This window comes from Rosa rugosa, chromosome 5 (genome assembly GCF_958449725.1).
Source record: "Rosa rugosa chromosome 5, drRosRugo1.1, whole genome shotgun sequence".
NCBI classification, from domain to species: domain Eukaryota; kingdom Viridiplantae; phylum Streptophyta; class Magnoliopsida; order Rosales; family Rosaceae; genus Rosa; species Rosa rugosa.
The window spans coordinates 53,445,456-53,464,533 of NC_084824.1; the positions used below are offsets into that span (position 1 = coordinate 53,445,456).

General features: G+C 37.4%; 2 protein-coding genes and 1 long non-coding RNA gene across 4 annotated transcripts; 2 read left to right on the forward strand and 1 right to left on the reverse strand.

Annotated features, from left to right (window-relative positions):
* Positions 1-1,983: 1,983 nt before the first annotated feature.
* Positions 1,984-4,874, forward strand: LOC133709285 (3-ketoacyl-CoA synthase 11-like). The gene is made up of 2 exons (XM_062134965.1): positions 1,984-2,990; positions 3,897-4,874. The coding sequence occupies exons 1-2, from the start codon at positions 2,187-2,189 to the stop codon at positions 4,686-4,688; spliced, it is 1,596 nt and encodes a 531-aa protein (XP_061990949.1). The 5' UTR covers positions 1,984-2,186; the 3' UTR covers positions 4,689-4,874.
* Positions 4,875-5,399: 525 nt separating this feature from the next.
* On the reverse strand, positions 5,400-8,781 carry LOC133710302 (armadillo repeat-containing protein LFR). Its single transcript, XM_062136342.1, has 8 exons — positions 8,539-8,781; positions 8,178-8,350; positions 7,947-8,089; positions 7,583-7,833; positions 6,527-6,632; positions 6,295-6,433; positions 6,088-6,215; positions 5,400-5,991 (listed from the first exon to the last, which is right to left on the reverse strand). The coding sequence occupies exons 1-8, from the start codon at positions 8,741-8,743 to the stop codon at positions 5,736-5,738; spliced, it is 1,401 nt and encodes a 466-aa protein (XP_061992326.1). The 5' UTR covers positions 8,744-8,781; the 3' UTR covers positions 5,400-5,735.
* A 6,360-nt stretch (positions 8,782-15,141) lies between these two features.
* LOC133713170 (uncharacterized) lies at positions 15,142-17,900 on the forward strand. 2 transcript variants are annotated; one of them, XR_009847835.1, is made up of 7 exons: positions 15,142-15,224; positions 15,310-15,408; positions 15,902-15,966; positions 17,047-17,156; positions 17,288-17,363; positions 17,506-17,608; positions 17,702-17,900. It is a non-coding gene; the product is annotated as an uncharacterized LOC133713170 (long non-coding RNA). The 2 variants fall into 2 exon arrangements; XR_009847836.1 differs by having other exon boundaries at positions 17,506-17,578.
* Positions 17,901-19,078: the final 1,178 nt, after the last annotated feature.

Consider the following 19,078-nt stretch of genomic DNA (forward strand, 5'->3'; position numbering starts at 1 on the left):
AGGAATTAACATACAATAAGTCAGCTATGCATACATATTTAGATACCTATAATTTGGGTATCTACCTAACAATTAGATATTATAACTATCCAACATAAACCCTAAAAAACAAAACACAAATCACAAATACCTAATGAGAAGAAATTAACCTACATTGAATCAGATATGCATACCTATTTAGATACCTATAATTTGGGTATCTACCAAAAAATTGGGTATTATAATTAACCTCCTATCTAGGTATTGATTCATACGCTTCAATCAAGGGTTTGATAACAGCTTGTGGATGTCAGTTTCATCTATGATATATTTGGGGCTTGTGGCATCTTTTATAATTTTCAATGTTCTAAAAAACGGCCTAGGCGGCGCCTAGGGGCTACGCGGTAAGGAACCGATCGGATTTTGGCCTAGGCGCTGGGCTACTAGGCGTCCGCTTAGGCGGCCCTAAACCCTAATTTATTCTATATTTTGACTATTTTTATATTTATAATTTTAATATTTTTATTTATATTATTATAGGTCATAAAAATAGTTTAAAAATTAAAAGAATAAAAACCGCCTAGTCCCCAGGTCACCTCCCGTCTAGCGCCTAGCGTTGTTTAGAACCTTGATAATTTTTAACAAAAACATGTTTTATTATTTGTTCTAGTTACGGTGTATTTTAAAAGAATCTTATAAGTGGATTTAATCTAATATGTGATTATGAAATTGCGTGTATAATAAAATTCCACAAAACTCAATTGTAATTTAAAAAAAAAAATATTATGTGTGTAATTGTATAGTAAATACGACCTTCTAGCTCATAGTAGAAATCAAGTTGAGCTCGGATTGACCCTTTCAACATACTCAATTGATGAAAGTTTTAGCCTAACTAAGAAAAGAGCTTAAAACTTAAAAAGTTTGTTATATATATTGTTACAACATAAGTATTTAAAAATGTCCCCTAATGCCGGATTAATGGCATGTTATTGGGTCCTCAAATTGTTCATGATCATATGGGTTGCGGTAAGTTTCAGCTATGTCTCTGACCGGCAACAACACATTTTTTAGATGGAAATCAATATTAAGTTCCTAACATGTCTGGTTTCATATTCAGAAAGCCAAGGCCAATTAATAAGAGAAGGCGAAATGCAATAATCTGGAACAGAATATCCAAGCCAGTTATATGCACTAGTTATATGTCTTCGATCTCTTCTCCTCTTCTCTTTCATTTTTTTTTTCCTGACAAATGTCCCGTATGATTACCCAATATTCCAAACAAAAACAATTTTTTGTTAAAATAGATAAACGTACTACAAGACAAAAATCTTCATGTCTGACCTGTTTAATCTGATCAAAGTTGAAAGCCAAAAGATAAAGCCTGCTTCTTAGCTAGAAAATGGTTCTAAGCTCTAGACTTTCATTAACGAGAGTTTGATATCATTGAGTGGTTTATATATATACACACACACACACGTGCGCGCGACAAAATCTCATTTTTTTAATCTTATGGCTAATCTCAACTCATAGGATCAAGACTTTGATTTAGATGATGAAATATCATTCACGATCTAATCGCACAATATCCAAAATCTTATTCAAATCGATAAAAATTAGAGATGAATAAATAAAGCCTTTCAATAAAGTGATTAAGTCTAAATTTTTTCAAATCATATGTGATAAACTCAACCTCTCTTGACACACACCAAAAATTTGAACACCTAACCCTTGCAATATTTGTTAAGAAGTTTCAAACGATTCAAATGACAATATCGAAAAGAAAATTTGTGGAATTAGGTGTAGTTCACCAACACACAAAACTTAGTGTTCACCATGCATGGTTGGACACGTGCTAGCTCTGCCATGGAAGTGTACACGAGGAGGGATAGTCCCTACTAATGGCAAAAGCCTCAAATAATCAATAAACAAAGGTCAAGCTCGTAGCCTCCCAATAAAACTCCGCCCAAATTGCCATTCTCCCGGTTGGCAAATTCAATGCCCCTTCGGCTTCAACATTAAGAGTTCGTTGGGGTAGTTGCATCCTCCGAACTCCCCACCCTTCATTCCCTTTAAATCCAAACTCTGTCTCCTTCTTCCTCCCAACACAAACCAAACCAAACTCCACCATTTCCATATGCATTAACCTCTCTCTAATCTCGATCTCCTCTCTATACTCAACTTCACTCCGGCTACGTCTCCGAGAAAACATGACTACACAAGCGCCGGAGACGTCGTCGTCGTCGTCGTCATCCTCGCCCTCGCAGGAAAACGATGTCCATCATGTTCAAGTTACTACTAAGAGAGTACTTCCGAATTTTCTTCTATCCGTGAGGCTCAAGTACGTGAAGCTCGGTTACCATTACCTGATCTCCAACGCCATGTACATCTTACTCGTCCCGCTCCTTGCGGCGGCTTTTGCTCATCTCTCAACCCTAAAAGTCGAGGACTTGGCTCGTTTGTGGGACCAGCTCAAGTACAACTTCGTCTCCGTCACCGTCTGCTCCAGCCTCATAGTCTTCTTGACCACCGTCTACTTCACCACCCGGCCGAGGAAGGTGTACTTGGTTAACTTTGCGTGTTACAAGCCCGAGAACGAGCGCATGTGCACCAGGGAGATCTTCATGCACAGGTCCAAGCTGACGGGGAGCTTCTCCGATGAGAACCTGGCGTTCCAGCAAAAGATTCTGGAGCGCTCTGGCCTCGGGCAGAACACGTATATGCCCGAGGCCGTGCTGAGGGTTCCCCCAAACCCGTGTATGGAGGAGGCCAGGAAGGAGGCGGAGATGGTGATGTTTGGGGCTATTGATGAGCTGCTGGAGAAGACGGGAGTGAAGCCTAAGGATATTGGGATTCTGGTGGTGAATTGCAGCTTGTTCAATCCGACGCCGTCTCTGTCCTCCATGGTTGTGAATCATTACAAGCTTAGAGGGAATATTGTGAGCTACAATCTTGGTGGGATGGGTTGCAGTGCTGGCCTCATTTCTATTGATCTTGCCAAGCAGCTTCTCCAGGTTTGTTCTTAATCTTTTCTATTAATTTTTTAATTGATTAAATGTACACACTTAATTTCATGAACAAAGAATTTTAGGGTATTTCAAACTATCAGCAAGGCTCCTGTTAATTTCTTTTGGTAGATTTAGATATTTAAATTATAATGAAAGTTATTTGCATTACATTGAGCGATTTTTGACTATATTCTTAACTAGAATCTTTCACATATAGGAGACGTATTTGAAACTACCTTATATAAATCAGTCTTACCTTTATCACTTAAAGATAGGTAGTAGATATATATGGTACAATAACCGTATCCTTTTAAATATGACACCAGCAATTACCATAAACACTTTTCCAGAACTGGGTGTACTACTTGTTCGATCACATGGGTAGCTGCCTGGTTGGGTTGAGATGTCATATAAAGCTGGAATCATAAATATACACAACCACATTTGAAACCTTTCTAGTTTACCAAAACAAACATTCAAACCAAACAGAAAGTAGGTAAATGTTTATACACCTTAGTATAGGGTTTGGTGGCCTTCCGCGTACATAGATAAGAAATAGCATAACAATTATTCTCACTACAATTTTAGCATACATATGAATTAAAACATTAAATGAATTTTATTATTATTATTATTTTTTTTTTATGTTAAACCACACTCATGTTTAGTGATTATAAATTCATCAATTCAATTTTAATTGCTTTTTATTCAACGACCCTAAATAGCATATTTAGGGTAGTCGTTTTGATTTTGGCTTTCTTATGTAAGCTTTGTAGACTATAGCCATTTGGCTGTTGATCTATTGATATTCAACTTCTATTCAAAAAAAAAAAAAAATATTGAGCTACATGATCTAATTTACTTCAACTAGGCAAAAGAGCTTAAAACTTACCTCTTTTTGTGTTGCAACAGGTGCACCCCAACTCATATGCCCTAGTGGTCAGCATGGAGAACATAACCCTCAATTGGTACTTTGGCAATGACCGCTCTATGCTCCTCTCGAACTGCCTCTTCCGACTTGGCGGTGCTGCCATCCTCCTCTCCAACCGCTTCTCTGACCGCCGCCGCTCCAAGTACCAACTCATGCACACCGTTCGCACCCACAAAGGCTCAGACAACAAGGCGTATGGCTGTGTTTTCCAAAAGGAAGATGATACCAAAAGAATCGGTGTAGCCCTCTCAAAAGACCTAATGGCCGTAGCCGGAGAGGCCCTCAAAGCGAACATCACTACCCTCGGCCCTATAGTCCTACCCATGTCAGAACAAGTCCTGTTTTTTGCTACTTTGGTAGCAAGAAAAGTGTTCAAGATGAAGAAGATCAAACCCTACATCCCTGATTTCAAGTTGGCATTCGAGCACTTTTGTATCCATGCTGGTGGGAGAGCAGTGTTGGATGAGATGGAGAAGAACCTTGACCTCACTGATTGGCATATGGAGCCTTCAAGAATGACTCTTAACAGGTTTGGGAACACTTCTAGTAGTTCATTGTGGTATGAACTGGCTTACTCTGAGGCTAAGGGAAGAGTGAGAAAGGGACATAGGATGTGGCAGATTGCATTCGGGTCAGGGTTCAAGTGTAACAGTGCTGTGTGGAAGGCATTGAAGACTGTCAATCCAGCAAAGGAGAAGAATCCTTGGATTGATGAGATTCATCTGTTTCCTGTTGAGGTGCCGAAAGTGGCAGCCATTAAAATTTCTTCTTAATTGACTGAAACCACACAATTGTTTGGGGAGAGACATTGTATGAATCAATGTCTATAAAAGCATAAACTGATCATACTGGCCCTTGTGGTGTTTCTCTAGCTATGTTTTAAATTCATTACATGCAAGTTTTTCGAAAATGTATTGGACGTTTGGTGCATTGAATATACAACATGTTTACACGTACAACTAATTTCTCAGCCAAACCTGGTTTTTGGTAAAGAATTGAACAGAGAAGGAAAAGGGTAGAGCTACAGCTACACATACAAGTTCTTATGCTCGACTTTTCAATCACTCAAACTGACAATTTACTTAAATTCTGAAAGCAACTACGTATGAAAAAGGAATCAGTAAACGAAATATTCTGCAACATTTTCCCCAACACATTAAGATATCATTGTGACCTAATCTACTCAACATCTACCTGAAAATGTCACCCGCTCTCACTGAGGTCACTGATGCCCTAAAAGTGTAGGATTGCTCTTAGATGAAACAAAGAAAAAAAAGTCCTGATCTTGATTCAAAAAATTGTTTCACGGACGTTGGCAATTTATGAACAAAATTCCCAATCTGAAACTAGTTAGTTCTCCTTTTTCTTTTTCTGTGATGTATAGTAGCATCATTCATTTTGTCCGAATTCACGCAAAATATGTGCAGATTTATTTTTAGGATGACATAATTCCAAAATAAATTAGCATGAATTTAAACAAGATATACTAAACGAGCCCAAGGTTACATGTAATTCACAATTCGGAACAAAGTCTCAATTTCAAAGAAGCTCACTGATATACAAAACCAAGAAGCAAGCAACACCTAGTACAGGAAATCCGACATACTATATATACTGTAGATTCATTTAGGACAGAAACATGGATATCCCAGAAACATATGAGCACTTGGGTAGTTTCTGATATCCCTAGATGCTACACCTCTAAATTACAATAAACTTAAAGAGCACTTGAATTGCCGCTTAGAATTATGACTAGTTGTTTTTCAAGTCAACTGCTAATATACTTAATGACAGGCACATCACAAGGATGCAATTCTTTGTTACATGCCCCAAATACCACGGGCTGCCGCCATTTTGTTGTTTGGTCTAGACGTCAGTTCATACAAAATCCTGGCAAAGATGTCAGAATATTTGGCATCTGAGAATAGTACTTCTGCAAATGCATTCTCATAAGCTAGCAGCAATCCTCTGTTCTGTGGTTCGGACACGAGGCTTTCTAATATCATAGCAGCTTTCCTGCAAATTTCGGGAACAGGATGGGGCCCCTTAATAACTTTTAGCAGTCGATCAATTGCCCTGAAATTTGGTACATTTAAACAGAACAGCCATTTCAGAATTCATTTTGGGATTATGTTTTCTTATGATAATGAGGGATTTAAGAAGAGCCCTCACCATCGCTCGTTAGCAAGTTTCAGTCTGCAGTCCATATTTACTTCAGAGAAGTTATAGAGCGCACCAACAGCAGCTGCTTGTGCATCTATTGCTGGTAAGCTCATAAGATCAACTAACCGTTTGTGTATCTGCAGTTTGATACACCTCATCATAATTTATGCATAATATATAAACATATATACAACAAGGTGATTATTGAAAATTAACCTGCGGAATGAAGGGAAGAAGAAAAGGTTCATTATCAGGATTTATGACCAAACGCCCAAGTAACTCAGCTGCAGCGCAATGCCAAGCTTTGACCGGAGACTCCAGCACACCCACAATGGCTTGAACTGCACGTTTTGCTCTGTTTGATAGAAAATTTAACTTGTCAACCAGGAGGAAACAAGGGAGCTTAAGATAAAGAAAAAGAAAAGAAATAGTAGATCAAATTTCTCACGTCATCTTGATGTAGGATGCCTTTGATGAACCAAAAATTTGAAGATCCAGCATCGGAGACAAATTTACAATTGTTTCGAGAGCATTTGTCACAAGTTCTTCATCTTCTGTTAACATACAGAACATTGAAGTCATTCTGTTAGTGAATTATCACATCATTGCACTGCTGGAAGTTTTTATTTTTTTAGTCCTGATCAGTGGGAGGTTACTCTAGCTTTCTTTTGAAAGGAAGGACATATACGACGCCCAACTATGTGGGGAACTGGAAAGTAGACAGGAAGAAGATCTTCTAACTAAAAGTTCATAATAACATAAAAAATAATTCTGCAATTTTCCCCCTTGGTGAGCTCGACTGTTAGGTCTACTGTTTGTCGTATGTGTCACATATGAATCACACATAATTGCTGATGTGAATGCCACATTGGAGACATGTGGGAAAAAAAAAACTATATACTAAATAAAACTACCTACAAGTGTTACAAATTGAAAAAATGGAAGTCTAAACAAAATCATCTAAACATATAAACTCTCAGAAACTAATGATGGCTTCAGACAAATGAAAACTTTTAAGACTGAAGAGATTCTGTCATATAAAAAGACAAATATCTAAGGAAAAACAAAGATCTACTCCACCATTATGGAGATGCGTGGAGATATTATTAATGGTATCCCAGTTTTCAACCTTTCACGCTCTTGCCGCTAAGCGTCTTCACTAACATTTTTTCACATTAAAAACAGAAAGCTGTTACATTTAGATTATCCTTTTCATTTGACCACACGGCTTCAAATAGGCATCCACATCAACTATAACTTGGGACCCGTATGTGCCACAACAGTTGACTTACCAGCCAATCTAACACAAGGGAAGTGGCAAGTCTTTCAAATATTGGGGTCTGGTACCGAAGTGAAATACCACCCAAACTATTAGGGTGTAGAATGTGATTGACCCTAGATATTTCTATCGACAACAGAATTTTAAAGATGAGACAAGAAAGAGTATAGCAAAGAATGAATGCACTCAATACATTAATATGCTTCCAAAAACAGCACTTCTAACCTGCGATGTAATCTTCTATGCACTGGAAGACTGTTTCCAGACAATGGCGATGGACAGCCATAATATTCTCATTGTCTTGCATGAAAGAGAAGTTGCGGATGATATTAGAAGCCGCAACAGCACATTGCTGTCTTTCCGCTCTACCTTCATCATCAAGATTAAATAGACCATCTTCATCAAGCCACCACTCCGAAGAACGAAGATTGCTCACATTACTCAGCATAGATGCTTCTCCGGAACCAGATCCTAAGCTGCAATTAAAACATCTCTCCACAATCAGATTCAAAACTCATGACGTCCAAGCTAAGTTCTCAACATTCAAAAGTTCACACACAACGAAACCAATAATCTTGTACGTACTTACCCCGGATGCGGGACAGTGCTATTAGACCCCAACACCTCGTACTCATGCCCAAACCCACTTACAACCAAATTCGCACCTAAATTCCTCACTCTCGGCGCCCTTACATGTTCCTTAGGAAGGGCTATATCGCGCCAATCATCAATCTGTTATCCATACCAACACACATTCAATACATACAACCATTAAAAAAGATAGTGCAATGATAAAAATTCCAAGGAGTGCAATACATACAACAGTGAGGAGAGCATCAAGCAAACCGGAAATCCTCGTGAGAGCATTATTGCTATCCTTGCGAAAATCATCTTTTTCTTTGAAAGAGAGTAATGTGAGAGTATTCAACGCCCATGTCAGCTCACTCTTCAGTCCGCTCTGAATAGCATGAACTATCCTCTTATTGTTTTCAGCTGTAAAAATTACATTCTTAACTACATGAACTCATAATTCAAACCGAAAAATTTCACATCTTCCACAATCGATTCGATTCGCTTTGAATTTGACAATTTTGCATACCGAGATTTCAAAATTGAGTACAAATTTCTGATAAAGATGAAAACTTTGAAAGAATTGGAGACTGAGGATTTGAGATACTGACCGGTGAAGGCATTGTGAACGAGGAGAGAAGGACCGAGGAGAGTCGACGGAGCTGCGGTGTTATCGGCTGCTGCGGCGGCAGCGGCGGCGGCAGCAGCAGCTGCGGCACTACCGTGGCCGCTGCCGAAGGGACGGCCTCGCTTGGCCGGCGGTGCGGAGGCTCCGCCGGAAGATCCACCGGACTTGTTTAGCTCCCTCTTCTGCATATTCTCTCTTCTTCTTCTGTGACTTTTTGTGTCTCTAATTTTGATTTCTGGGACTTTATTTTAGGGCGAGTAAGTATTTTTGATCCGGATCCGGACGATAACGGGTCGGGTTGGGAAGGTGAACCCGGAGATTTAAATGTTTGTTTTTTTTTTTTGAGTTTGGCCCTATTTCAATAACAAAATTGTCGATTTCTTTTTTAGCCGAGACAACACACACCGGCAACTTGGGTGACTCTCAGCCGCTCTCATTCTCTCTTTAACTCAAAACTAAAAGGTAAAAGAGTAGTATAGAATCTATAAGAAACACCAGATCTGGATTTGATTTGCGAATTTTAACGGCTGAATCGACCGACTATGGCCAATTATTAGTGATACTTTATGCTAATGGCGGTCATTTCAGCTCCTGAGATTCGTGAATCAAATCCAGACTTGGTGTTTCTGATAGATTCTATACTCTTCTATCTTTTAATTTTGAGTTACACAAAGAAAGTGAGAGGTTGAGAGTGTGATTTCCAACCTCAAAAAAAAAAAAGTCACAAAAGATAGCCACGTGACACTTGAGTTAACGGTGTTAATGACGGGATGTATGAATATTATGTTCTCAAAAAATTATGCTTGAGTAATAAATTTTGATAGCAAAGTGATATATTTAGTGTGTGTGTGTGTGTGTGTCTGATGAGGTATCAAAGAATTTTAAATTTGCTATTTTTTTTTTCTGAAGTTTAAAACAAAATTTACTTTGTCACTTCACTTCACATAGCTTAGAGGTGCAAGCTGGCTAAAACAAATGCAAGGAAATACTTGTTTTTTTATTTTTTTATTTTATAACACTTTTTTTTCATATATCAAACAAAATCATTCTATTAAACACAGAGTTTACAGAAAATCAGACTAAGAACTTTGAAAGAAATCAGATTAAAAACTTTGAGATTACAAAAGCAACAAAAATTTGAACTTGAATTACTCGAGAGTACAATACGCACTTTTATTTTCACTACAGCTGCATATCCAAGTTTTATAATCAACTAGGGATGTGCATCAAGCGCTGATTTCAAAGTAACCCCTTTTAATTGGGTTCTATTTCTTTATCATTTCCGTACACACACACACACACACACACACACACACACACATATATATATATATATATGTTGCGTTATAATTTATTAATAATGTGTCCAAGTATTTAGTTACATAAATATGCATTCACAATGATTAAATGTAAAAATAAGATTTTGATTTTGTCGGAATCTAGATGACAAATTTCTCTCACATAATGACATAATATTTATTATGTGAGCAATGACACAATTGTTTGTTATAGAGTTATTTTGTTTATCATTTATGTACATGTATGTATATTGCGTTATAATTTATTGATCATCTATCCAAATATTTGGTTACATAACTGTGCATTCACATAATTAAATCTAAAAGTAAGATCTTGATTTTGTAGGAATCTAATTAATATGTCATTTAGATTCCGACGTCAAAATCAAGATCATACTTTTAGATTTAATTATTGTCAATGCAGTGATGCACAGTTATGTAACCAAATATTTGGACAGATGATCAATTATAACGCAAAATACATACATGTATGAAAACGGTAAACATAACAACTTTATAACAAAGTTTAACTATAACGAACAATTTGTCATCACTCAAATCGTAAATATTACGTGAGAGAAACTTGTTGTCATTCATAAGTACAACAAAGTTTTAGCACTTGTACACGTTAATATGTCATCTAAATTCCGACAAAATCAAAACCCTATTTTAGATCTAATGATTGTGAATGCACATTTATGTCCAAATATTTGGACACATGATTAATGAACCCGACATTTTAATCAATATGAAGAATCTACCCCTTGCCTATCCAAGCCTTTCATACAAACGCTTGAACCTGACAGTTTGAAGAAAAACAAACAGATCCAGTACGTATGGGTTCAAGCAAAGGTGAGGTAGGTCAACTGTTTAATGGTGTTGTGGAAGGTCATTTCAATGACGGGTTTCGAATGAAGGTGAAGATAGGAGATACTGATCGAGCTGAGGGGCGTTGCATTTCATCATGTCGATCCCTCCACCAGATGTGGTTCCCCATAGATATTAAGATGGTGACAAGAAAGGACCTTCCCATACCAGCTCTGCATTCTTTTCTTTATCGATCAGGTTCGACAAAGTAAGATATGGATCAGCCTCCGACTCGATCCCTTAACCTTGCTCGAATCGAAAATTAAAAATAAAACTGAGTATATTAATTGAAGATGAAGACTAAATAATTGTTTTATTTAATCTGAACCAATCTCCACTACTCTCCTTACCCCGCGTGCACTTGCAAACCATGCCAGAGCCCATTCTCAAAACCAAAACCTGTACACAGAGCCATGATCATATTTTTGAGAATGGATTCGGTAGTGTTATATTATGTAGAATTGTAGACTAATAGTCAACTTACATGTTCCACGGGAAGCACCTGAACCAGAAATTACATAGATTAGAATTAGATCAAGAAACAACTATTTGATTGATGAAAACTAAAAACAACAACAAAGAATCTAATATACAAATAAAACGTAATGAATTCACATTCTAGATTTTAGTACATGTATACCTTCTGTTCCATTTTGTCAATGAAGTCCTCATTCTCCTCAACTTTGGCAAATTCTGCATTCACCGCTGCTTAAGGTGGAGGAAGATCGTTCTTCTTCTGACATGAACCCGGATTCCACATCTGCCTCATCATCTGTAATATCCTCCTCCAGGCCATGCTCGAACTCTCCATTAAATATGCATGTTCAACCGTAACAACCTGAAACACAAACAACAGATATTAATAAAGAACCGGAACTTGAGGAAAAATAATGTGCTAAAGAATAATGAACTGAATGGGAAGTTAGCTAGAGAATGAAAACACACCCACAGAGGAATCGATTCTTCGTTCTCTCTTATAAGCTTATCAAGCTCTCTCACAATCACAGTCATAGCTAGCTAAGCTTGTGTTTTGCATTGAAGGGTTTAGCACAGCTCCTCATATTTTAAGCACTGTGAATGCTGGAGGTGGGTTAGGCTCACACAAACTGAAGCTAATTCGAGCTTGAACCTAGCCGAAAATCGCGCTAAAGTGCTAAATAACAGAGATAGAGTCTAGTCCATTTCACGAGGCCAAATCTAGAAACGGATGCCCAAATTGGGTGTTTTTTTTTGCTACTCTTCACATGAAATTTCTGTGAGTGCTCAGTATTTGGTGCTTCCTCAGTTTGAGTTTGTTTGACGGTTATGGACTTGTTGAAGCTGCTTGGTGAAATTACTTGTATCTTTTACTGTGTGAAGAAATCCCTTCTATTTGTTCAAAAAAGAAAAAAAGAAAAAAAATGACAAATGAGGAACATACATAAGCATATAGGACTAGCAACCATAGTTCACGCCAAGTATTTGGAGTTTATGCTTGATGGAAAACTTGACCTAATCTTGATTACCGGAGTTAGTGTCGGCATTATACCATAGAACTATTACGTACATGTTTGAACTTACAAAATCATCAAATTAGTACCAAAAATCAATAAATGTAACAAAAGAAGTATATTAGTCATATTTCTGTCTCATTACTTTAAAAAACAGGCATATGCATTATATGTATGTAAAAAAATTTGTTGCTCAATGCGAAAAATGCAAATAGAATAGCACGTGAAAACGTTATACGTTACGGTGAAGTTATGTATATTTGGGTTGTATGCCTTTATAAGATTATTCTCATATTCTAAGAAACTTATAGACTTTTTGGACTTACTTTTAAGCAGTTTAAGAGCTTCAGATACTGCATTATGAAAGCAGTTGACTATTAGTTCAGAGTTGTTAGCTATTAAAACAACTTCTCCGTTTTCCTTTGAAATACATCCAATTTGTTCTAGCAACTTAATTTAGTTTTTTATTGTAATTTTGTCAGCTAAATCTGCAAGATTCTCAATTTTAGTGTCGTTGTCTATCAACTCTATCTAGCATTTTAATCTTCTAGCCAACATGACATCTTTATTTGTTTCTAACATTTTTTGTTCAAGGATGTTTAGTCCATCACTTAATTTCTTTTCAGTCATACGACTAAAATCATATTCAGAATCATTCTCTAAATGGCACCATTCCAAAGTGCTATGCAAAAACTTAAACGCTTCATTAACACCAGTGTTAACATCGTTGATATCTAAGTCGTCTTCTAAGTACTTGCTGCATTCTTCATCTAAGTATTTGTTGTATTCCAAACTTATATCAATCACCTTAAGCTTTGTTTGTGCTCCTTGAGATTCAATCTCTAAATTCCTAGATAGAGAGATCATGGTGTTGAACAAAATGACAGCAAGTTCAGCCAAAGATGCATCCTTTATTAACTTTTCTAATATATTTGAGCACCCACTGCCAGAAGCACTCACTTTTCCATACCAACTAGTAAAATTTTGTACTTGCCTACATATTTTCAGTTCCACAATCTTTCCTTCATGTATTTTACCATTTTCTGGAATTAACTCGTTGAGCTTCCATGCTTGCTGAAGATACTCTAAAAGATTATAGCACACATCTTTATAGCGCATATCTTTCAAAAGAATTGGAAAGTCATGTTGAATTTCAACACTATGCCAATAATGTCTTCAGACGACAGAATTTTTGTTTTCTATTGTCTGAATCTTTTAAACTTCTTTAGACGACATATAAATTATCCATACTTTTCATCTTTTTAGTAAGTTAGAAAATTAAGACGACAGATATCTATCGTCTGAAAGAACTGATAAATTCGCATGAAAAAGTGGAAAATTAGGACAACATTCATATGTTGTCTGAGTAAACGGGAAACAAACCCTAATTAATCTAAAGTATTCCCTCCCTCATTTCAAAAAAAAAAGTATTCCCTCCCTTTGGCTAAAAAAGAAAAACTCGGGCTTTCCCACTCGTTTTGCTAGGACCTTTTCCTTAGGCCATGTTTGTTTTCCGGAAAGTGGGCATTGGGAAAGGAAACACTTTCCTTTCCTGCGTTTGGGACAGCCAAGGAAGGGAAACACTTTCCCAAAGGAAAGGAAAAAGTGAGGGAAATTGGTAGGGCTGGGAATTTAGCCCGAAAACCCGAAACCCGGCCTGACACCGGTCCGGGCCCTTTAAAAAAATTTGGCAGTTTTATAAAGCCCGGCCCGAAAACATTATACAATGGGCCGGGCCCGGTCCTTAGAAGTCAGAAAAAAAAAAAAGCCCGAAGGCCCGAAATCATGTAAAGTCTGGCAATTATTTTTTTTTTTTTCTAGTTTTCTCTCTCCTTCCTTCACTCTCTCTTCTTTCTTAGTTTCTTTCTCTTCTTTTCTTCCCGTCTCTTCTTTCTCCAGTTCCTTTTTTTTTTCTAGTTTTCTCTCTCCTTCCTTCAGTCTCTCTTCTTTTCTTCCGGTCTCTTCTTTCTCCAGTTCCCGTCTTCTTCTTGTTTCTCTCTCCCTCTTTTTTTTTTTTTTTTTTCTTTTCCCTTCTCTTCCTAAGCCTCCTTCCCCATCAAATCAATGGTAGATCTGATCTACCTACGAGCAAATCAACGCCCCCAAGTGGTTCGATTTCTTGAACCCCGATGACAACCTCGTCGACGACCACGCCTGGTTTTGCACACCTGGTCAGCTTCCTCCTCCTTCTCCAGTTCTCCTCCTTCTTCTTGTTTTTCCCTTCTCTATTTCTTATTATTAACACCAAGAATCATATATTTGACCCACAACTCGGCCTCGTCGAACTCGAAGACTCCGTCGGAGTTGCGAATCGGGTTGTGAGTCGGGAATAGGTAGTTGAGTTTGGACTGGAAGCTGGTCATCCTTGACGCCATTGATGGATTGAAGAGAGGAAATGGGTTGGTTTGGCTTGAATTGTTTTGCAGAGTTGGACTTTTTGTTTTGTTTTTCCCTTCTCTAGTCATATAGAAACTGTGACCCAGACTTGGAGCTTCGATCTGGGCAGAGCAATGGGTTTGGAACAGTGGAGCTTAGATATGCAATTTGGAACTTTGATAATCGATATGTTGTTTTTTTTTTTTTGCCTTTTGGGCCCGAAAGCCCGCAAAACCCGGCCCGGGAAAAACTGTCCGGGCTCAACTCGGTCCCAAAAATTAAAAAAAAATTATTTAGGCCCGGCCCGAAAATTTCGGTCCGGGTCCGGGCCCTTCAAATTTTACACTGGCCGGGCCCATTCCCAGCCCTAGAAATTGGTTCCCTCTCCCTCCCCCCCTCCGGAAACACTTTCCCAAAGGAGAGGAAATTGCCACCAACCAAACATGGCCTTAGCTGAAAAAAAGAAAACCAACCCTAGATCTAAAAACACAATTGCCGCCTCTCACTCTCAGTCAATCTCTCCCTCGCACGCTCTCACTCTCATGAACCTCAATCCCTCAATCCACCCTCAATCCCTTTCACCCTCTCAAGCTCACACACACTCTCATCCTCCTGCGATTCCGGCAAAGCAAGTTTGGGTATGGAAGTTTTGGGTATAGAAGAACTTTGATTCTTTATGTTTTTTGACAAACGCATGACTGACAGAGCTTTCATGTAACGCAGGAACCATCTCCAAGCACCTCTTGAGTATACAAGTTCGAGTTCTTGCTCGGTCGGTCGCACTCTGCAATTTTCAGCTTATCTTTTTCTCTCTCTTGCCTTGTAAGTTCTTCGATTCTTTGTTTTTAATTTCATCAAGTCTTGATGGGTTCTCTGATATGATAGGTTCTTTGTTTTTAATTGCATCTGGATCTGAGTATTGTCTCCATTTGAGTTCTTATGGGTTCGATTATTGTGGATTTTGTTTGAAGTTGCAGTCTTTGGATGGAAATTGGGGGTTTTTAGTTGTTTTGCTTTTTGGTGACATTGGGTTTTTGGGTTGATTCTTCTCATTTAGTTTATGGGTTCGTAATTTGGATTGGATTCTACGCTAAAGTTTCAGTCTTGATTTCAATTAGGTACTTTTGCTCTTTGATTTCTGCTAATTTTATACAATTGGGTTATCTGGCACAACAAGTTTAAGCATATTTGATTCAGTGAGCGATTGTGTATAATTGATTTCCTATTATAGTTTGCATAATAGTGACTGAAATGCTTGAATTACAAGGCTGCTAATATGTGCATCTAATTGGGTTGTCATTGACTTTGGTTGCAGGTTTTGCATATTGTTATTGTTGGTCTTTCAAGTGATTTATCTCTCAGATCAGTTGTGTTCTAGGGGTGAGTTTTTTTTGTTTGTTTGATGTTATTGTATTCTGCTGATAATCTGAGAAAAGAAAAGTACAATAAAAGCAAATAGAAAAGGCTTTACATCTAAAGATACTATTTTTGTTATTTCTTTTTCATTGTTTAGGTATCCTTTGGTTTATTTGGAGCTGTTTACAGTAGTAGTGTTAGATAAATTTTTCATATAAGCTTGCATTTCGGAATAATGTATAATGTATATGGTAAGATGTTTTTATATGTTATCTACTCTTTGATTATTGTTGTCGTCACTGTTATATTGGAGCCCATTTCAATCAGCTTCTCACTTCTCAATTTGAGAGAGAAAAACTGTGGGGTGGAGAGAGAGCAAAGATATACAGATATGTTGTGTATGACTTTGGTCCAGCTGCATGCTTATATTTATAGGAGAAGAGAACCTCTGGGTTCCCTATTATAATCACGTGTAGAGCCTAAAATGCTTCTTTTAATCAGAAAATTGGAAGATCCCTTAAGTACTTTGGTTGTGTTGTGGTCATGGTTGTGTTGTGCAGGACAGTTTAAGGATTATGATACCAAGAACTCTGGTATTTTGAAAGAAATCTGCAGAAACTGTCCTGCAGTACAGCCTTCTTTGGTATTTCTTTTTCCTGACTTATTGACCTTCAAATGACCTGAATTTTTGATATGTTTTACTTCTGTTAGTTAGCAAAGGATCTGTGAATTTTCCAAGTTTGGTCTGTAATTGAGAAAGTTCCAGAATTTTGAATGTTCCTCTGATTTTCTGTTGAGATTTGAACTTCTACTTGAATCATTTAAGTTCTGGTTTTTCTGTATATTGAACTAGACATCCCAATGCTTGTTTGAAAACTGATTCCTTGTCATTTGGGTTTGAAATGAATTTTTGGTGAATTTTCTAAGTTGACCATGCTGCTGAGAAAGTACGTGTGGGTTTGAAAACTGATTCATAGACTGTTAACACAGTAATATCAAGTCAATCTACTGAAATGTGAATCTTGTAGCTGATATAAACCCGTATGTTGCATGAGAACATAGTTCTAGATGTTTAGTGTTTAGTCTAATGTTATTCTTTCACAGGGAAGAGGACACTCGAAGTAGCCGGTTGAAATTGTCAATATTCCTGCTGCTAATGTAGCCTCAATTTGGTTTTAATGTTGCAAAGAACGTCAAGGGCAGACAATCTTGAGGTAAAGAGATCGCTGATGCTCTTTAGTATTCATTAAGAAAATAAAGTCAGCAATGTTTTTTTTGGACACTCCTATTAGTTTATTACCTTCTGTTTTTACTTGGTGAATGACATCGTCTGTTTGATTAATAGGATCAATGATATCTTTTGCTATACTAGATGAATCACTAGTACATTCAAACAATTGATACCTTGGACAAAAGAAGAGGTCAGTACGTACTCTTATCTTGGTGTGGTATGTAAGTGATCAAATTCAAAAGATTGTACACCTTGCAACTAAAAGCTTCAGTTCATTTATATGTGATTCGAGTGGTGATTAAAGTATGTTGATAGAAGCTGCTTGTTTCTAGTTGACAGGTTAGATGAAAGCTCAATGCTAGCTATCAGTTGAGTGACGAGCCCAGATTTCTCTGTTGTAGTGAGGTGGGATCTGATATCATCACTTGTGCTCATGTAATATTTTGTTTATATTGTTCTTATAGAACTATATATGCTTCCATAATGCCTTTTAGTTGTGTATAATAAGCTATTATGTTTGGTATGCAGGGAGGAGCTCATATTGAGTGCGGTTCTAAAATGAAACGCTTAAGTGTATGAAGGAAGTCGGTGAAATCGACACTTGTTAATATATTTGTACTCTATAGTTAGTGATATGGGAAAACAATTTCAGTAGCTTTCAAGATATTATGCTGATCACAACAATGGCCGTACTTGAAATTAGCTAATGTAAAAGCTAGCTGATGTAAAAGCTCATAATTAGAAGTATCCTTTTCGAGCAAGCTAACAAGCCAACAAGCAAAGCCTCACGCCATTGTTAAAGGTAGTTGTGTTCCATTTAAATCAGCAGTCATGCTTAAGAATATTTAAAAGAGCCGTCATTACCAAATCACATATCCAAGGCTGAAGATTCTCAAATTCTCCAAGCTAACAATTATATCATTTTCATGCCAATTCGAATGACTTGATAATGACAAAGCAAGCAAGCTTCTTTTGGGGGGATTAATACGAACTGAAGAAAGTTAGCATCTGCACTATACATTTTTACCTGGGGGCTGAGCTGCTGGAATTCACTGCCTGAATGAAGCTTTGTTTTCCAGTTTTCAATTATTGATGCTCCTATAAAAGAAAACCAAAAGAAGTGTGTCATGGTCATTCAATCAACAACTCAGCCGCTATAGAAACAAAGTGATCGAGATGTGAAATTGAAGGTGCTTCTTCAAAGTGAAGCCAAGCCAAGTTAGTTAAGACCCATGCCGAACGTTGGATCAAACTTCATAAGAATCATAAGGGTATGCAAAGAATATTCAATCATGCTAAAGCCAAGCAAAGAAAGGGGTCATCGATAGACACAAAAAAAAGAGTTACCAAGAGCTAATCAAACACCTGAGTCATCTATGCAGGCTTTTTCCTAAGATTTACTATCCCAAGTCATGTCTATGCCAAATATCAAGTTAGCTTACAGAATTATGAGATGCTGTAAACTTTCTTTAAACCCAAAACCGTAGTCAAACACACAAATCTTAGTAAACCTACTCTAACACCCGATCTCCTAGCCATGTTATTGCACCACCATTCTTTCAAACTAGTAGATTTCATAGCCAAAAGTTGAGCTGCTGTTAACATTCCCTTATCTTGCTAGTAATTCAGTACTATACATGGCACCAAGGTTCTACATTCAAGCCTGAAAATAAGTACCAAGAACTAGTTTAGCACTTAAGCTTTAATATATTCACGCTCTTTCCTAAGGTATACTGTCTCAAGCCAGGCCTATGCCAATATCAGCCAACTTGTAGAGTTATGAGCTGCTGTAAACTTTTCCTACACTATTATCAGTTATTCAATATTATAACACTAAATTTTCCATTAAGCCTAAAACCATGTACCAAGAGTTAATCAATCTATTCATGCTCTTTTAAGAGAGTT

What these genes read in the sequence shown, in the direction of transcription:
- LOC133709285 (XM_062134965.1), top strand. Translation starts at nt 2,187, where the DNA reads ATGACTACACAAGCGCCGGAGACGTCGTCGTCGTCGTCGTCATCCTCG. An exon ending in TTGCCAAGCAGCTTCTCCAG is followed by an intron (nt 2,991 to 3,896) that starts GTTTGTTCTTAA and finishes GTGTTGCAACAG; the next exon opens with GTGCACCCCAACTCATATGC.
- LOC133710302 (XM_062136342.1), bottom strand. Translation starts at nt 8,743, where the DNA reads ATGCAGAAGAGGGAGCTAAACAAGTCCGGTGGATCTTCCGGCGGAGCC. An exon ending in CGTTCACAATGCCTTCACCG is followed by an intron (nt 8,351 to 8,538) that starts GTCAGTATCTCA and finishes TAATTTTTACAG; the next exon opens with CTGAAAACAATAAGAGGATA. An exon ending in TTCTTCCCTTCATTCCGCAG is followed by an intron (nt 6,216 to 6,294) that starts GTTAATTTTCAA and finishes ATCAAACTGCAG; the next exon opens with ATACACAAACGGTTAGTTGA.